Source organism: Callorhinus ursinus, unplaced genomic scaffold (assembly GCF_003265705.2).
Source record: "Callorhinus ursinus isolate GAN/ISIS: 27379988/994484 unplaced genomic scaffold, GSC_fseal_2.0 scaffold11, whole genome shotgun sequence".
Classification (NCBI taxonomy): domain Eukaryota; kingdom Metazoa; phylum Chordata; class Mammalia; order Carnivora; family Otariidae; genus Callorhinus; species Callorhinus ursinus.
In genome coordinates this window covers 7,181,844-7,200,223 of record NW_027397073.1, presented here as the reverse complement: position 1 = coordinate 7,200,223, position 18,380 = coordinate 7,181,844, and the positions used below count along the sequence as shown (strand labels likewise).

Here is an 18,380-nt window from a genome sequence, read left to right as displayed (position 1 = left end):
AGCTGAGCAACTGAGACTCGGGGGTCAGGTGACTTTTCCAAAGCATCGGAGCTGAGCCCAAGCCCTTGGGCTCCTCATCCATGTGTTTCCCCAGGGTGGCACCTGCCTCCCAACACATCGGCTTAGCCTTGCACATTCTCCTTCCCTCTGTTAGGGGCCCCCCAGTGCCACTCAGTCTCTTCACCCTGGTCTTAAAACCTTTACTACTCCCTTTGATGTAAATTGGAAAGAAAGAAGAGATTTGCTTTTCAGTTCTCTTGTTTTCTACCTTGCTTATTTCTTCTCCCCTTCAATTTGTCGGAAAACCTAATTAAAGTAGCAAGAGAAATAACTGTTGGGAACTGAAATGAGTAATCATTCCCTAGGTGGGAAAAAAACAGTATGAATTATATAAACATAAGATATCTTTGTAGCTCCAGCATTTAGAATTGTAGATAACAGAGCAGTACAAAACATTATATAATTGAGATTCTATAAACATCCTTATATGCAATAAGAAAAAAAAATGAAATCCTACAGATACAACTTAGCAACAAATGATCTTTTTATTCATAGAGAAGATAGCATTTCAAATGAGCACTTCATGGAGCTTTAACAACTAGCAAAGCTGAAAGGAATATTTTTGCTTTGATCCATGATAGGTATTTACAGTATGCAGCCAAGGGCTTTGACCATTAAGAAAAATAAAATAAAATGCATACTACTTGAATCCCCATTAGGTCTCAAGGGTAAAAGAGTAAATTTCTCTCAACCACTTTCCCTATGGCATTTTTATTCCATTCTTTACAACAGTTGGTGCCGGGCTGAAACTGGTAGAAAAGATTCCCAGAAAGCCCCACCTCCTTGGGGCTTCCACAGTTTGTCATCCTGAGCTGAGCAGGCGGCCAGAGAGGACGCGGAGCGGCAGATCATCTGTCTTCTCTCTCTCTCTGCCGGGCCACTCATGCAGAGAAGCTGGGGAGCCCCCAGGGGGGCCGGTTCTTAAATGAGCTGCAGCAGGTGCCTTGACCAGCTCTTGCCACAGTTGTAAGGAATGTTAAGGGGGCATGTCTGTAAGGCAGGATTTTCTTACCTCCTTTCCTCCTCCTGACACACCAGGAAACTAGTATCTCCATACAGCCCTCTGACATCACCGTGGTCATGGCTCTCACTCCCACGGACTTGAAATTGCCCCCTCCAGAAAATCAAAACTCTGTTTCTCGAAATACCTTGCAGTTACATAAGTCATTAATTTCATTCCGACCACCAGCCTACCTCAACTCTCTTGAAGGTGCTTAATTAACGATTGGAGATATTTCTGGAACTAGGAAAGGAATGGATGGGGGCCCAGGCATGGAGATGTGGACCAGAGGCAGTGGAGAGAGCAGGAACTCCACGCAAGGAGAGCCAGAATCTCACTTGTGTAGCTTTTCCAAATCACCACCTGTCACCGCCCAGACTGTCCTACACCGGGCCAAGTGCTTGCACACTGTGAACGATAGATAGATAAATGTGGAAGGAGTGAACAAGCTAATGAGGATTGGATCCCGTGAGAGGGGTCTGCGTGCTTCTGGTTCTCACCTGCATTGGATGGCGCAGGAAACCATCCCAGGCTCGCTCTGAAAGCACTAGTCACAACCAGAAGTCACAACCTAAAGTGTTTATTTAAAATACAGAATCAGGGGCACCTGGGTGGCTCAGTCGTTAAGCGTCTGCCTTCGGCTCAGGTCATGATCCCAGGGTCCTGGGATCGAGCCCCGCGTCGGGCTCCCTGCTCGGCGGGGAGTCTGCTTCTCCCTCTCCCACTCCCCCTGCTTGTGTTCCCTCTCTCTCGCTGTGTCTCTCTGTCAAATAAATAAATAAAATAAAATAAAAAATACAGAATCAGTCCCCATTGTCTGAAGCCTTATGGAATCCATCACATGCAGTAAATTCTACCTCACATTAAACAAAATGGAACAGAGGTCTGGAAAATTCAGGAAGAGGCTACAGACCCTGCCAAGACTCTCTTCACCTTCTCCTGAGTCTCCACCACTGAGCCGCTAACCCTGAGGCACAGTCTCAGGGACCAGCGGTCTCCTCCTAGCTTAAGTCACTGAACGGGCGAATTTGACTGTTCTGGCATAAATCATCCTCTAGGCTCAAAATCTAAGAATATATTTTTTTTGGTTTTGGCTCTTTCTCTGGGTTTCTGTCAATGGCAAGACCCTCTTCAGTAATAACACCAATCAAAATAAAATGCATTCATTTTACTCCATACCCTCAAATGATTGTGAAAGCTAGGAACGATATGGTAGAGGAACTGGAAAGAGTATGGGCAGAAACTTGGAAAGATTTTTCCTCACAAATGTATGGAAAGCCTGTAGAGCTGACCAGAGGACTAGATAATGTGAGATCACAGGAAATGAAAACCTTTACCAATTAGTTTCACAGGCAAGGGAGTAAGGATGTTGCTATTTGAAATTGCAACTATTTCCCAACTATGGCTGGCTCTAGAATTTTAATACAACTCAGCTTTGGGGGTGTGTCATCTTGGTAATATACTGGTTTACCTCCCTCACTTCTTCTGTTTTATATAGTATGCCCTTGAACAGATAGCCAACTTACATGGCCTTAAGTAGTTAAGGAACCTCAGATCAAGTGCCGTCTGGTCTGGTCTGCCCCACATTGCCTGCTGCTGAATCTATCCATTTGGCCTATTGGGGGCATATACTGGCACTTTTCACTAGATCCACTGATCAAAGCATTTTCCTTAATCTTACAATGCTCATATCATCTTCTTCAAACCCAGTCCTCTGCACAGAACTTTCTAGATGCTCTGCCTCTGAACTGAGGCCTATGGGGAGTCACAAGTGTAGGGCCATTGGTTCAATCTAGATACCAGCTTATTAATGCCTGTCTTCTTCAAAATATCCACTCAGATAAAAGACATCAGGGTATGTAAGCCTCACCCAGGGCTTTCTCTTTCTGTTTTCTCTTTCCCACCATCACCCAGGTCTAGAAGGAACAGAGTCCTCTCTTAAGTCATATCTCAGTTTCTCTCTAGCCAGGATATATAAGAAACCTCAGACTTAGTCATTTAGATATGACTTTTGAAAACTTATAAAAACCGGCTAGGGAGACTCGAATCTTACTCTAAATTTCAGAAGCAGAATATTGACTTCATGTTTTTTTTGCTGTAATAAAACTACTCAAAGCAAATAAAAACCCTTGGCAGATTAGGGAGAAAGTGCCCTTGAGTAATAAGGTGCCCTTGAGTGACAAGTCTTACTGAGTCTAAGCCTGTGTTGGGGGAATAGAAAGTGGCACCTCTTGGGCATGGTAGGCAGTAGTTTTCTTCTCTTTTCACCACACCCTGACTCAGAAAGCAACAGTCTGTGTAGATCTCAGCAGGAAGAACTGGAAGCGCTCCATCCTTAGTGAAGAAAAAATGAAAACAGAAATACATCCCTCTTGTAAAGTCTAGTGTTCTCCATTCTTTGCTCTCCCCACCACCCACATAATTTTTGTCACGTCAGAGACATGGATCCCACTCACCACTCGCAAGCGCCCAGAGCTGGGATGTGGGATTTCCACTGCCACAGGGGAGCCTGGCAGAGTTCGAAGACAGAGATGTGCTGGCTGAATTAGTTAAGTGGGGAAGTCTCACCATCTGCAGTGAGCAAGTTGGAGCCCCAGGAGAGCTGGGGGTGTAAATTCTAGTCCAAGTGCAGGAGAAGACTAATGTCCCAGCTCAAAAATAGGCAGAAAGACTGAATTCTCTCTTACCCCCTTTTCTTCTGTTCAGGCTTCCCATGGATTGGAGGAGGCCCACCCACAGTGGGGAGGACAATCTGCTTCACTTAGTTTACAGATCCAAATGTTAACCTCATCTATAAACACCCCCCCCCACACACACACACACTCCCAGAACGTTGCCTAACTCAATGTCCAGGCACCCTGTGGCCTAGTAAAGTTGGCACATAAAATGATCCAACACACCTGCCATGAAGAGTGGCTCTTGGCTCTATACAGTTTATTTCAGGGTGTGAGGCAGACAGTTTGAGTGAGAATTTCCAATAGCAGCCATGGAACTCCTGAAGCTCAATAAATGATAAATTGCACTGATCTGAGATGGATGTAAATGAAGCTTGATATGACCTGCAGGTTCCTGCTGGAGGCCATGCCCTTTCTTCCATGAACACCTGGGCAGTAGCAGGAGGACTCCATGAACCTCCCCTGTCTTAACCCTTGCGTGGAAGTTACTAAGGAAAAGAAAAATTACCCAAGTTCAGACTGAAGAAACACAACATAGTAAATCATGTTTTAATGGTATTAACCACCTCTTGAAACACAGAGATTACTAAATGGAGTTTAAAGCAAACTACCCCCCCAAATGGAATTAAGTCACAGCTTAGCTAGAAACTTCTATATTTGAAAAAAGAGTTTATTAATCATGTAATCAAACCTTCTAGCTTTAAAAATAGCAATACTGAAAACCAAAATTGGGTCAGAATAGGATAAGTAATATTTTGTTCGTGTATGCAACTAACATTTTTTTACCTCTTTTTTGGAACGTTCAATCTCATTATCTCTTCTGTCATTTGCTTTGTTCCATGATTTGATGTATGTAGGAATCTAGAAACTATCTGAGGTAGATTGAAAGTGAAGGTAGATCGGTGGGGGGTGGGTAGGGATGGAAAACCTGCTCAAACAGTGAAAGGAATTATATTCCCAGAAGTCGCCTCCCCTAAGAAATCCTGAATTGTTTCTGCTTTGTCTCTAGATTGTTAAGATTTTCGAGGCACTGTGATTTTCCTTCCTTTCATGTCTTGTATTAAAAATCTAGTTGGGGATGCCTGGGTGGCTCAGTTGTTGAGCGTCTGCCTTCGGCTCAGGTCATGATCCCAGGGTCCTGGGATCGAGCCCCACATCGGGCTCCCTCCTCCCCGGGAAGCCTGTTTCTCCCTCTCCCACTCCCCCTGCTTGTGTTCCTTCTCTCGCTGCGTCTCTCTGTGTCAAACAAATAAATTTAAAAAAAAATCTAGTTGGGAAGAAGGCATGTAAAATTAAAAATGCTGGGATGTTAGAAGTACCATAATACAGATCTATACCTGATTCATCACAGGAAACACCGAGATGGTTGGTCAACCCTGAACGAGGATACATCAGTATGAACCTTGATGAGCACCAGATTCTTACACTTAAGAAGGTCAAAGATACCAAGGGATAACATAAAAGGACTGACACTTTTATTTATGATGGGGAAATATTGGTTCCATTTCTTAGCTTCTACATTAAAGGTGATTCAAATGATCTGTTCATATTTTCAGTTCGATTTTTGTTTATTTTTTTATTTGAGTCTAGTTGACACACAGGGTTACATTAGTTTCAGGTGTACAACTTCGTGATTCAACATCTCTATACATTATGCTATACTAACCATAAGCGAAGCCCCTCTGCAACCATAACACCATCACAATAGCATTGGCTATATTCCCAATTCAGGTTTTTAAAGGAATTCAATTTAAAGTTTAAATGGAGTTTAAAAATTAAGGTTTAAAATCTGTTAACCTGGAATGATGACATTTGACATTATTTTTTTTTTAATCTAGGTAGTTGCATTTGAAATTCTTTAATTTTTAAAATTTAAGTAAATGGCACTAAATTTTCATTTCTGTTTCAAAACAAATGAAAAAGCTGTAACTTAAACATATGTTCACATCTTTTGTATTACCCATCAGTATTTGCCCTCAATATATAGGAATGATTGTGTGATTTTACTAGGTGGCTTGTTTTGATAATGGCAATAAAAGACTAAAAGTTATACTGTATCAGTGATCTGTCAACTAAAAACCTGTAGAGAAAATTTTAACACAATATAACCAATTCACTAGCTTTTAATCTCCAAAATGTGTTATTATATTATGTATTTCATATAATCACCTACTCATTTGCTTAATTTTTAAATGAAAAGGTAAATATATATGAGAGTAAATACAACTCAGGAGTTAATGTTTATTATTTACTTATTTCTTTTTTTTTAAGATTTTATTCATCTGAGAGACAGAGAGACAGAGAACACAAACAGGGGGAGAGGCAGAGGGAGAGAGAGATGCAGACTCCCTGCTGAGTTGGGAGCCTGACCCCAGGACCTGGGATCATGACCTGAGCTGAAGGCAGAAGCTTAACCACCTGCGCCACCCAGAAGCCCCTATTTATTTCTTTTTTAATATGATTTTTAAAAATATTTTCCAGAAGCTAATTCAGTGCTTGACATGTGATTGGTTGATGTCCAAAAAAATGTCAATGAATGCATAAAAATAACCTAAAAAGAAAAGGCAAGATTGTAAGGTAAAAATGTAAATCAATGTAAAATCAAGAATAGTCTTGCATTTCTTTTCTATTTTGGCTATAGTTGAAACACTTTCCTCTCTAGTCACATGAGACACTGAAATTATCTTTAATTTAAAAATTGCCTTCATTATGTTTGGCGCAAAAAGAGAATAAAAACATAATCTGTAAACCCTGATTACAGGCTCTTTTGCTCTGAGGGAATATAATGATCTCATTTTTAGGTTCCCCTCAAAATGGTGAAGAGAAGCATAATTCTTCTATTCAGTGAGTAAATACTGGTAACTTGCATGTTAAACTGTAAAAATGCCCCAACCATATCCTGGCAGTCAAATTCACTTTAAAAGGGAAGTATAATTTCTAAATGACAGAATTTAAGTTTTCGCTTGACTTGCTTTTGTTATTAGCGCTCTCCTAGACAAATCGGCTTGAGTCTCTGTTGGTAGCTGTTTCATATGATATACACCCAGCCTCCCCCAAGGAGTTTTAAAATAGAACAAGTACGTCAGCCAGAAACATAAGATGGATCAGTTCTCTGTTCTCTTTGTGGTGGTTTGGCCTATTCCATTCGGAAGTATACACTAACGCCGGGGGATTGTACTTTAAAAAAAAAAAAAATTCTCTTTTATATTTTATTTTGCTTTATTTTTCACTTTCAGGGACTACAAAATCAATACTTGTCAGGTCGCCATCACACTGATAATTTTCAAGTCATTTCAGTCCACAGGCGTATGGAGTGCATTAGGTGTTTTTTGTGATTGCTCTGGGGGTTAAGGATGTTAAACTCCTAATCCTCAAAGAGTATCCAGTATTTTTCTGATAAAGCTACCGGGAGATATATGTACAGGATGAATATAAAATTAGCTGTAAGCCTTTAAAAAAGTTTTTTTGCCCTAAACCCTCATAAACATCTAACGTAGCAATATAATAATGATAATGGTAGGAATTTGTGATTATGTGTTGAGGTAATTAAGTAGCAACCAAAGTGTTATGACTTACTTTACACCTTCACCTGGTGGACTTTTCCGTTCTAAATTTTTGAGGCAGAAAGGAAGGTGAGTAGAAGAGTATCTTTTAAATATCTCTTTTTAAGAATTTACTAAAGCCGAAATTTTGGGGACACTCGATTGATTTTTGCATTGAGTTGAAAAACCAAAGGAGAAAATTTAAAAGTAAGAAGAAGTAAATAAAATAGAATAAAATTAAAACTTTGAAAATATTCAAAAAGATGGAGATGTTTTAATTAATGTGATTATGATTTGGCCATCACAAGTGGAAGACTTAGAGAATCTTCCAACAGATTTGTACACTTGAGATCATTTAGATCAACTCTTTCATTAAAAAAAAACTAGTTTTATAAAGGATCAAAAAGGTATTTCACAAAGCCAATTTTCAGCAGATCCTGGACTAAAATCAAGATCTCCTTGCAGGATCAGGTTTCTCAACTTGTTTGAGGGAAAGCATTGTATCCCCTAAGGTCCCATCAGTGAAATCAACTAACAGTCACCATATGCATTAAATGTTTGGAGCCATACAATAATGCAGTCAAGAGGCAGAGGACAGCAAATGTTAACTATACCTTCCTCCTTACAAAGGACTTGACATGAATTTGGGAGTGCAGGGAGGATTTGATTGCAATTCATCTATTTTATTGACTAATTGACTAATTTACCTTAACATGCATTTTATGGGCACATCATTGAGAAATATTCTCGGGAGCTTGATTGGACAGAAAAGGAACAGCAGAGAGGGAGAGAGCACCTTCAAAATGTTTTATCCCGAGCCCTGTGCTGAGCTCTCTCTTTCTCTCCACTACAGAAATTTTCATAATTAAAGAATTATGCATGAGTTTCTGCTTCTCAACTTGAATGAACAAAATCGAGCTTAGTGATAATGAGCTTCCCTCTGGAATCACAGGTCTGGGTTCAGACCACCGCTCAGCCACTTAAATTTCAATGACCTTGGGCAGATTCCTTCGCCTCCTTAGGTCGGTGTTTTCTGTAAGAGGAAGCAGTGAGGGCCCTGCAGGTGTTTGAGGCTCGGTGAGGTAATGCACATGCTGTGTTCAACACCAAGCCTGGCCTAAATCCTTGCCCCCTGAGTCCTAGCTATTATTCTCACCATTGCTACAATTGTTGCTGTTATTTCAATTTACAGACCAGACTCTGCAAACCTGGTTGTCTTGAAAATCAGATCAGATGTCTGCTAAACTGGAAAGAGACTGTGTGTGTATGCGTGTGTGTGTGTGTGTGTTTCAGTTGGAAGGGAGGCCCCAAATGATGAGTACAGTATTTTATAAGTTTGACAGTAAAAGTGTATTTGCTAAGTTACAGAGACTGAGCTAGGCACATCTTCACAAAAGCCCTGTGAGAGTAGTCTGACCCTTACTTTAAAATTTAACATTAATTTAATTTGAATTAATTAAATCCAATTAATAAATTAATAGCACTTCTTTTTTTAATTTGACCATTTACATAAAGAAATATGAGTGAGGGGCGCCTGGCGGCTCAGTCGGTTAAGCATCCCACTCTTGGTCCCACTCAGATCATGATCTCCGGGTCCTGGGAATGCTCTGCTCAGCGTGGGGTCTTCTTGACTCAGTCTCTCTCTGTGCCCCTTCCCCCAGCGCGCTTTCTCTCTCTCTCCTCTCTCTCTCACTCAATAATAAATAAATAAATCTTAAAAAAAAAAAAACAGTACTTTCTTGTGCATTCGTCGAGTTTCATGCACAAGCAAGCAAAGACATACTTCTTTACAAAAGTGTTAGTACACTATACGTATTACTGTCACCCTTTTTTCTTTTTTTTTCCTTTTGTCATTTAGCACTGTGTTTTAGGTATCTATTTTGACGGTAGTAGTGATAATAGTACTACTATTTAATGAGTAATAATAATAAGATACACTGTTTTAAGATTACATATATTAATTCACTTAATGTTCAAACAACCCTCTGAAAAAAGTACTGACGTAATATACCTACTTTATAGATGAGCAGTCATCAGGTGTTGTGAATTCCAAATATTTTTTCTAGTTTTTATTTGCCTGCTAATATGTTATGATATCTTTTTTATTTTAAAAAAAATCTTTTTCAGGCAGATTCATTCATTTTTTCTTTTGTCACCTTTTGGCTTGGATCATAGCTTGAAACTCCTTCCTCCTTCCAAGTTCATATAGGAATTCTTCCCTGTTTTCTTCTACTACTTTTTCTTCACTTGCTTTCTCTGCAGTTTATATCACCGGAGGTAGAGACGTGGATCCAGTATTTTTTCTAATGACCAGTGTCCAGCACAGTTTATTGGAAAGTCAGCTTCCCTCACAGACTAGAGATGACACTTTCATCCCATATTTACCTCTCATATGAATTGGGTCTATTTCTAGACTTGCTATCTGATTGCTTTTGTCTGTCCATTTTGCTTTCACTTTCTTACGCCAGATCCAAGTCGGACTCACCAGAGCTCATAGAGAGAAACTTCAGCCTTTTTGTAGCTGCTAAAACAAAAGTAGAATGCCCGCATTGTTAAATGACAATAAAGATTAAACTGTTAATGGGATAAAAGTGTTAATCGGTTTTAACCGCCCTGCAGAAAGGCTGTGCTTTGAAGAATTTCATTACTTTCTATAATTAAACATTAAATTTTAAATACTGAATAGATACACCACGGGTTTTCAGGACAGTTCTCCTGCCCTTCTCCATTGCTGAGCATTTAAAATTTTTGTGTGCACAGAGGGTAAATATTTGGTCATGAAATATATCAACAATACTGCAAAACTTACACTGAGAATGAAGTCTTACAGCCATGAACAACAACATTGCGAGAGGTGGACAGACTCGTCTGTAGTAAAATTGTATCTAAAGACCCACAGATACATATTTTAAAATATCTGTGTTCACTTTTTAAAAGTAAAGTGTTTCCGGATGCCTGGGTGGCTCAGTTGGTTAAGCGACTGCCTTCGGCTCAGGTCATGATCCTGGAGTCCCAGGATCGAGTCCCACATCGGGCTCCCCGCTCAGTGGGGAGTCTGCTTCTCCCTCTGACCCTCTTCCCTCTTGTGCTCTCTGTCTCTCATTCTCTCTCTCTCAAATAAATAAATAAAATCTTTAAAAAATAAAAAATAAAAGTAAAGTGTTTCCATAACTTTTGATTTGGTGAATTTCTTTAGTTTGTCATTTGGAAAAAGACTGGAATTTTGAAGCCACCCCTTCATACAGACTTAAGTTTGAGACTTTAAAAGCAGGAAAAGGAGGGCAGTCATTAATAGCTTACACGGTACCTAGGGCATGTTCTCAAGTGAAGTTACCTCCAGGGGACCCTCTTTTAGAGCTGTTTTCTCCCTTTGAGGGGAACTGGGAGAACCCTGCATAGCGGAGCACCTCGTTTGGAGTTCTGTTTCCTGTGAACACAGACATTCATTCACGTGAACTCTGGTTGGTCCTTATTAGAACACAGCAGAGATTAGACTGGGAGTACTGTTATTTCGAATGACTATGGAAGTGAGTGGTGAGCTGGAATAGAGAAGGAGAGAATAAATGGAATTTGAAAAAGAGCCACTGAGGGGCGCCCGGGGGGCTCAGTCTGTGAAGCGTCTGCCTTCGGCTCAGGTCATGACCTCAGGGTCCTGGGATTGAGCCCCATATCGGGCTCCCTGCTCAGTGGGGAGTCTGCCTCTCCGCCAGCTCATGCTTTCTCTCTCTCTCAAATAAATAAATAAAATCTGAATGAAAGAAAGAAAGAGAGAGAGAAAGGAAAGAAAAGAAAAGGAAAGGAGACAAGCCATTGAGGGAAAATACTAGGATTTTCTTAGACTCTTACTCTATTGAACCCTATTGACAACCTAACACATGCTGGATTTGGGCGGCCACACCTGCTGAATTAATCCCTTCCGGACCACTGTCACCTGGTTTCATGAAAAGACAAATGAAAACAATCTTGTGATCAAGTCTTGTTGCCCCCGTTTTATAGATAAGGGACTGAATTGGTAAAATAATGTGTTCAGGTCAGCCCCCCATTACCTCCTGTTGTTGGCCCCATGCTTCCCCCGGCTAGCACTTACTACAGTTAAGTGTGTCCTTCTCAGGACAGTGCTGATCTTCTCCACTCCTTATAGAGCCTCGGAGGCAATGAGCCCTGTATACCTTTCCATCCTTTTCATCCTCCGGCTCAGGACAGTGCCTGGCTTACAGGACCTACTTGATAAATGTGGGATAAATGAACGTCCCCAGCCATGATGTGATGGTTGAAATCTGTGCCCTTTGACTTTTGAATCCTATACTATTATAATGTCCCCTAGGTTACAATGTCAAAAGCAAAAAACAATCAAACAAACAAACAAAAAAAAAACCCTGGAAATTAGTGTGTCGGTCTACTTAGAATTTTTATGAGGCTCTAGTTTGTTCCTTAAAGCTGAAGGGACCTCAGAGATTATATTCTTTAACATTCCATTTTTGGTAAGAAAAAGTATTAATTTTGTGAACACACCCAGTTATTAGAAAGAGAGCTAACAGTTGTAATTGTCTATAAATTTCAATCAAATTCAGTTGTGAGCCAAGACAAACGTACAGTGTCCCCATTTTCACCTTTTCTCTAAATAAATGCAATTGAGGAACGTGCATATTAGTGGCAAGAGGGTTGGGATACTGAAATGTAGGTAGCACCTCTGTCTCAGCTCTTCCCAAGTTAAGGAAAGGATTCTTTTAGGTTTTTTGCCCTTGTTGTCACGGTGTTTCCTTTCTGACCTTTGGACTCCTATGTCACCGTCTGAAGCTACACAAGCACAGCTTCTGATCGGTCTTCATTTGGGTCCCGAGTGTCATCTCCGGCTCCCCTTAATAAAATGGTGACGTGTAGAAAGAGTTCTGTAGGCTGGTGCTTCTCAAACTATAATGTGAAGAGGAGTCACCTGGGATCTGGTAAATGCAGGTTCTGGTCCGGTAAACTGGACAGGCTCCCAGTGAGGCCGGTGCCGCTGGTCTGTGGACCACACATGGAGTAGCAAGTCAGAATGGCTTCATCTCTCCCCGCATCTTCTCTAGTACCGGCTTGTCCCCAGAAAACTATTCAGACATATGGGAAGAGGTAAATCTCTTGTATCTGCTTCTTACGCGCCCCAAGAGAACATGTTTTAAACAATACGCAGAGAAACCTAAGCTGTTTATTCCAATGCTGCAGACAAAAGTCATTAAGTCTGAACTAATTTTACTGAAGAAGTGTGAGCAGCTTGGCTGCAGGTACCTGCATTGAAGAAAGACCACCTTTTGCAGAAAATGGCTTCCCTTTTTAAAGCCAGCATGTTTTAACTCCTTGTTTGCTGATCAAAGGCTGGAGTTGACAGGAGTCTGTGTTTCAGAAGCTGGAGGAAACCTCCTGTAAGCTTTCAAACCTTCTCTGGGCAGCTAAGTCCCAGGAAGTGGGCAAGTGTTAGCCCTCTGCCTCTCTGTGACTGAGTAAGAAATGGCAGTCGGTGTCTTCATTATCTCATTTCCGAGGGCTCATAAGCAGTGCTTTTCAGATGACAACGAACAGAACTCAAGTCGGAACAGGCTGGCTCACCACGTGTCAGTCCTTGCCCTGCTCTGGCTGTTGGACTTCGTTGCTCCTCAGAATCAACAAAGAAACTCATTTGTTTCACTTTGTGAAAACACTTCATTTTCCCCCCAGACTTTCCATTTCACGCTGTGTGAATTTTATTAAGATCTTTTTCACAGAAGCTAAGTGCTGGCTCTATGGGGCCCTACGGGATGGCATTCGCAGCCTCTGTAATGTCTGAAGCCTCTTGAGACATTTCTTTTCTACTGAAAACTCCTTGGAGAGTCACAGAGAAGAATCCAAAATCCTCTTGGTGCTGGAAGACATAGTTTGGCCTCATGAACATCTCATGAAAATTTTCTGATGTTAGCATCATATTGATAGTGAGCAGGTCTTTCTGAGGGCCTCCAGTTATTTTTAAAGGCTGGCTTGAAGTGTTAATTAGAAATATTTTTCATCTTGGAATTAGTCTTTGTTAATATAATTTACCTATAATCCTATTGCTTTAACAAGGTGTCAGTGGATTTATTCCAATAAAGTTGTTTTAAAAAGGTAATTATAATTAAATAATAGAAAAAGAATTTTTATCCTGATTTTTTCCTCTTGAATGTACATAATAAGAACTTTTAATGTTATTATATGCTCTCAGAAATGACTTAGTAATCACTGTGTAATAGTCCATCAGATAAAAGTACTAAAATTAAGTCACTCATTTCTCTACAGTGGATATTTAGATTGGTCTTTCAACTATCGTAAAGATCTTATGAGATGAGACTATTATTTTTCTTATATTAGAGATGTGAAAAGGAGGTATAGGCAAGTTATTTAACTTGTCCAAGGTCACACTGCCGGTAAGTGGCAAAGCGAAAATTCAAACCAAATATCCTCACACCTAAATAGGGTCTTCTTTATGCCAGATCATTTCCTAAGATGCACAAGATTTGCTTAAGGATCTCTCGGTTTAAGCCTCAGCCTATGTATGCAAATCCGTAAACTAAAAAATGTGTGGTCTTCTTGATTCCTACTAGAGTGAGTATAAAATTTCAGATTTTCCTTAAGTTCTTCACATTTCAGGAGCTCCCAAATCATAGGAAATAGTGGTATGATAACACAAATGTGAAATTCCTTAAAGAAAACAACTCTTTGCTTATATTAGGAAGACAAATGGGAGTGCTGCACAGCAGTGGCTGAACCCACTTGTATCTGTTTCTACACACAGTTTTGAATGATTCATCTTTAAAATTGCAAACAGTCATAGGTTTTTGCCCTTCGTTCCGTCTCATGTACCACGTAAAGATATGCTTGTTGGTTGGTTGGCTTGGTCAAGGCTGAATCTGCTTCCCTAACTCCCATGGAAGTCAAGGAGGAGGGTGACAGAGGGCACGGGCGTCTTTTACATGGAGAACTGTTACGCACTTGAACACATGAAGACCCATCTCTTTCCCTATCTCTATTCTCACAGAATGTGTGACACAGGAGAAGGACTATTCACTTTTCAAACAAGGGAAGGAGAAATGATCTATCAGAAGGTCCATTCTGCGACACTGGCCATAGCTGAGCAACATGAAAGATTAATGCTAGAAATGGAGCAGAAGGCCCGGGTAAGGCTCCTTCCTCGGTAACCTAACAGCTTGGAAATGAATGTCGCTGAGGTCTGATGCACATCATGTATCTGTGGGCCCATTCACGTCAGCACCCCGGTGTCCATCCTCACCCCCCAGCCCTGAGAGCTCGCCCCAGTTACCAAATCCCATGTCTCTAAGGCCCTATTCAGCATATGCCCAAAGAAGTTCTTTGTGGCCACAGGTAGAGAGCTGTGCACTCCCTGTATCTCCACGTATCTCCCCATGACCTGTTGGCACAGTTACCCAAGGAGGGGTGGGAGCATAGAGAATGAAATACAAAGCTATGCTCTCTGCATATCACCACATACAGGTGGACCATCAGAGATTCAACTGTGGGCCCAAAATAACCAGGGAAATTAAGTTACTACCAGAAAGAACTCTGCTTTCTTTTTGTCTTTATATTTGTCCTAGATTCTCTGAAACTTCTCTTTCTGTATGTGTTGCAGAGCCAATAATAAAATATTTGCAGAAGGAGCTGATACTGTTTACCAACAGTATAAGGAACTATACTACAGCTTTGTGGTCAAGCTAAGAAATCATTTAGTAAAGAACCTGAAATAGTAACTTTTACAAGTAGCTGAGAAAAAATTATAAGTTCAACTACTAACTTCTTGGAAAAGCAAATAATGGAGTGATTATTAGCCATAATCTGAAGAGGTGACTATTCTTCAAGATTTATAGAGAGGCATTAGATTTCATTAATGAAGGGACAGGTGCAGTTTTGAAAAATAGGTGGGTCGCTCACTGGAATGACACTCATAATTCTGTTCCAGTTTAAAGACGACAGAGTTCTATATGTAGTATTATATTTGCTTGATTTTTTAAAATTATCCATTATGTAATATTTTTTAAATTATCCATTCTATAATATTTTGACATATACAAAATTATCTTTTAGGTATAAGAAAACAAAAAATAATTTAACAAATGATCTTATGTTATTCTTAACGCATTTCTAATTTTGTCAATAGTATATACACATTTTTATCTATCTAGGAGAAGCTTTAAAGAGCTTTCCTAATACCTCAGCATAACAAGTGAATACCAGGCCTTATGCAGGACATTTGGTCTTTCATAGGGATGAATGAGTGGTTTGAACATTAGTAGGATTAATATGATTGTGTGATTAATTATAGTAGCATTAATAAGACATGGGTATAACTTAGTGTCCTGGAAAGATTTGGGTTAAATGTAAACCATCTTAACAGTTATCTAATTAATATGACATTTACCCAAGGGCTTAAATCAGTGAGAAAATAGAACTACCAAATTTCAAATTATTTCAGAATCTACTGGTGTTTGCAACTAAAATTAACAGTGTGATGTCACTTGGTATTAGTTAACAGTTAACAATTAACTACACTTATCAGTTGTAGCTTTACTTATAGCTGTTCTGAACAGGCAAAATGCTCATGAGTACAGTCATTTAATTGTATTGCCATGAAGGAAATGCCAAGGGCTCTTTTACAAAAGCGTACTGTCTGCTATAAAGGGGAGCCCTTGGTATGTGTCCTGCGTTCACATCCCAGTTCTACCCCTTCTTGGCTGTATCACTTTGGGCATCTTGGGATATTAACTTCTAAATGTTTCCATTTTCTTTTTTTGTAAAATGAGGATATAGTAGTCCTACTTCTTTGGTGTTATGAGGTATTTGTGCATGAAAATCTGTAAAGTACTGAGAAAAGGCCTGGCACATGGCAAATACCATGAAAAGGTTCATTATTACGATAGTGATCCATCTGTAGGAGTGATTTTGAATAATTATAAGACTTGAAATGTTTGTGAAGACTCTAAATTGTTATTCCCAACTGTCGCTAAATAATGCCTTTCAAGTATGTCTAACAATCTTGTGCCAAAAAATTTGCAAAACAAAATTTAATTATCATTTGCTCTTGGTGCTGTCGTGTGTGATAAACATGATAATGTCCTGTGTGGCTGAGAAGCATGTCCCCAGAGCCAAGCGAAGCAAATGCTGTTAGGGGTTAGAGACCAGCAGTCCACTGACGAAGATCTTAGGCAGGTGACAGCTGGGTGGGGGGAGGGTGCACCATGGACCTGGGCACTCGGAGATGGAAAAGTGGGGCAGGTGTTTAAATAGCAGTCTCACCAAAGAAACCAAATGTTTCTAAGAATCACAAAATCAGAGACTCCAGCAGTTTGGTGCATATGTGCAGATGGAGCATTTGGTTTAATTTCGAACACAATTGCACAGCTACTCTTTTCTCTGAAGGTTAAGACTAATAAGATTACTTCATATCTAGTGCTTTCTTCAGAATAAGCCAAGCTAATGTTTTCAGAGGCCATGCTACCACAACCTGACAACTGCCCAAATTCCTCAAATTCTGGGACCATAAGTAAACATTTCCAGGGCTCCCAGATGTAATTTTTACTTTTTCTTTTAAGAGACTGCCTCTACACGCACAAATCTCTTTGGAAGAAGAAGTACCAACAACTATGAAATAGTATTAAACACTCTCTAACTCTTCATTTGCTTATTTAAATAAAATGAATGCATGTGTTACAAACTAGGCAAACGTACAACTTGGGAGCTGGAAAGATACCCCCAAATGTCAGATATAAAAATGATGCATCTTATTTATTATGTATTTCCTACAAAATAAGAAGAAGGACACTGCTCGTTGGCTTTCCAGTTTTAAAAATGGGCCATGTGAGGGGCGCCTGGGTGGCTCAGTCATTAGGCATCTGCCTTCAGCTCAGGTCATGATCTCAGGGTCCTGGGATCAAGTCCCCTGTCAGGCTCCCTGCTAGGCAGGGTGCCTGCTTCTCCCTCTCCCATTCCCCCTGCTTCTCTTCCCTCTCTCGCTGTCTCTCTCTTTCTCTCTCTGTCAAATAAATAAATTAAAAATCTTTAAAAACAAAAGTAAATAAATAAATAAAAATAAAAATGGGCCATGTGAGATTGCTAATGAGCACATAGAAAATGTTTACATATTTTTATAACATTTACATTTATTACATTGCAAGATCAAATTAGGAACGAGCTATATAAGCAATAAATTCCCCTAACATTGATGTTCAAGCTTCTGACACATTTACTCTCATCCTTTTAAAGAAAGATGATTTGATTTAACAGTGTTACTGTCTTATAGATAAACAAATTTAAATGAAAAATAATATCTCAACAACCATTTCTTAACTGTAACAGAGAATTCAGTATAATCTTTTCACATCACATGTGTGGTTAAAACCTCTGTTTGCCCTTGTTTATTACCTTCCTTCTGGGGGGAAGAGGGGAGACACAAGAATAAACATATTTTGATATATTTCCATGATCTAAGTTAGGCAATGTTTCTGCTCTTGTTTGAGAAATCTGATCTCTTGGGGTGCCTGGGTTGTTCAGTCAGTTAAGCATCTACCTTGTGCTCAGGTCATGATCCCAGGGTCATGGGACAGAGCCCTGCTTCAAGCTCCCTGCTTCAGCAGAGAGCCCGCTTCTCCCTCTCCCTCTATCTGTTGCTCTGCCTACTTGTGTTTTCTATCTCTCTGTCAAATAAATAAATAAAATATTAAAAAAAAAAGAATCTGATATTTAGAAAAAGTCCCAGCCTTGTGAATAAAACAGTGCATTTGCACTAAAGATAACAAGGATAACAAGAATCATTAAATCAGTGAGGTTATTTAAAAATATTTTTATTTCCTTCACTGAGAAAGATAACAAAAGAATTAATTACTATTAACCGACTCAGGAAGTTTTTCAGTAGAGCTTAGCAGCGGATTAACCATTCACAGGTTTGTAAACGGTTTACTCTGCTCAGTAAGCTGTCTGGTGATATACAGAACACAAGAGAAGAGCAAGAAATTCTTTCTCTCACGTGATCCAGAAGTTTGTGGGATCAAGTAATTTATACTGCCTGAGTAAGATGATCTCACTCCTTTTACTCCTTAAAATATCAAACAT

General features: G+C 39.8%; 1 protein-coding gene across 2 annotated transcripts in view; it reads left to right on the top strand.

Moving 5' to 3' along the window:
- The window catches only part of DOK6 (docking protein 6), a 368,967-nt gene that overhangs the window by 266,548 nt on the left and 84,039 nt on the right, over nt 1–18,380 (top strand). For both annotated transcript variants that reach the window (XM_025886885.2, XM_073898065.1), the window contains exon 6: nt 14,299–14,437. In XM_025886885.2, coding sequence (XP_025742670.1) covers nt 14,299–14,437 — 139 coding nt within the window. The remainder of the gene's footprint in view (nt 1–14,298; nt 14,438–18,380) is intronic.